The sequence below is a fragment of the Corvus brachyrhynchos genome, unplaced genomic scaffold (genome assembly GCF_000691975.1).
Source record: "Corvus brachyrhynchos isolate BGI_N302 unplaced genomic scaffold, ASM69197v1 scaffold727, whole genome shotgun sequence".
Classification (NCBI taxonomy): Eukaryota; Metazoa; Chordata; class Aves; order Passeriformes; family Corvidae; genus Corvus; species Corvus brachyrhynchos.
This window is the reverse complement of record NW_008239121.1, coordinates 29,109-30,827: the sequence shown is the minus strand read 5'-3', so window position 1 is coordinate 30,827 and position 1,719 is coordinate 29,109. Positions and strand designations below refer to the sequence as shown.

Below are 1,719 nucleotides of genomic sequence, written 5' to 3'. Positions count from 1 at the left end.
GTAATCCCGACACGGATCTCCCACAATCCCGACATGGACCTCCAGGAATCCCGACATGGATCTTTGGGAATCCCGACACGGATCTCCCCAAATCCCGACATGGATCTCCCCAAATCCCGACACAGATCTCCCGCAATCCCGACACGGATCTCCCACAATCCCGACATGGATCTCCCCAAATCCCGACACGGATCTCTGGGAATCCCGACACGGATCTCCGGGAATCCCAACATGGATCTCCCCGGAATCCCGACACGGATCTCCCAGAATCCCAACACGGATTTCCCGCAATCCCGACACGGATCTCCCCAAATTCCGACACGGATCTCCGGGAATCCCGACACGGATCTCCCACAATCCCGACATGGACCTCCAGGAATCCCGACATGGATCTTTGGGAATCCCGACACGGATCTCCCCAAATCCCGACATGGATCTCCCCAAATCCCGACACAGATCTCCCGCAATCCCGACACGGATCTCCCAGAATCCCGACACGGATCTCTGGGAATCGCGACAGGGATCTCCCACAATCCCGACATGGATCTCCCGCAATCCCAACATGGATCTCCAGGAATCCCAACACGGATTTCCCGCAATCCCGGCACGGATCTCCCGCAATCCCGACATGGATCTCCAGGAATCCCGGCACGGATTTCCCGCAATCCCGACACGGATCTCTGGGAATCCCGACATGGATCTCCCCAAATCCCGACACGGATCTCTGGGAATCACGACATGGATCTCCCGCAATCCCGACATGGATCTCCAGGAATCCCGGCACGGATTTCCCGCAATCCCGACACGGATCTCTGGGAATCCCGACACGGAGATCGCGCACATCCTGACACGGATCTCCCGGAATCCCGACACGGATCTTTGGGAATCCTGACACGGATCTTTGGGAATCCCGACACGGATCTCCCCAAATCCCGACATGGATCTCCCCAAATCCCGACACAGATCTCTGGGAATCGTGACATGGATCTCCCGCAATCCTGACACGGATCTCCCACAATCCTGGCACGGATCTCCGGGAATCCCGACACGGATCTCCCCAAATCCCGACACGGATCTCTGGGAATCCCGACATGGATCTCCCGCAATCCCGACACGGATCTCCCACAATCCCAACACGGATCTCCCGCAATCCCGACATGGATCTCCCACAATCCCGACACGGATTTCCCGCAATCCCGACACGGATTTCCCGCAATCCCGGCACGGATTTCCCACAATCCCGACACGGCTCCGGAGGCGAGGCCGGCGGGGATTGGCAGGGAATTAATTCATCCCGAACATCCCCGCTGCGGCCGGGAACGTGCTCCCGATGAAAAGCGCGGAGCAGAGCGGCCCTGACATCTTCATTGCCGGGAAAGGCCTCGGGAAGGGCTCGGGAAGGGCTCGGAGAGGCGGGAAAAGCTCTCAAAATTTATCCTGGATTTTTTCCAAGGGATGAATCCACCTGGATGATCCTGAATGTGGTCGTGGAGCAGCGGGAAAAGCTCCCAAATTTCATCCCAGATTTTTTCCAATGGATAAAATCACCTGGATGATCCCAACTGGGGTCGTGGAATATCAGGAAAAGCTCCCAAAATTCATCCCAGATTTTTTCCAATGGATGAATCCACCTGGGGACCCTGATTGTGGTTTTGGAGCATCGGGAAAAGCTCCCAAAATTATCCCAGATTTTTTCCAATGGATGAATCCGCCTGGATG

At 56.3% G+C, this 1,719-nt stretch overlaps 1 protein-coding gene across 1 annotated transcript in view; it reads right to left on the bottom strand.

The window, feature by feature from the left end:
* The window catches only part of LOC103619545, a 15,151-nt gene extending 14,212 nt beyond the window's left edge, over positions 1-939 (bottom strand). Inside the window, exon 1 of the mRNA XM_017739959.1 lies at positions 14-939. Within this exon, the coding sequence (XP_017595448.1) occupies positions 14-939 (926 nt within the window). The remainder of the gene's footprint in view (positions 1-13) is intronic.
* Positions 940-1,719: the final 780 nt, after the last annotated feature.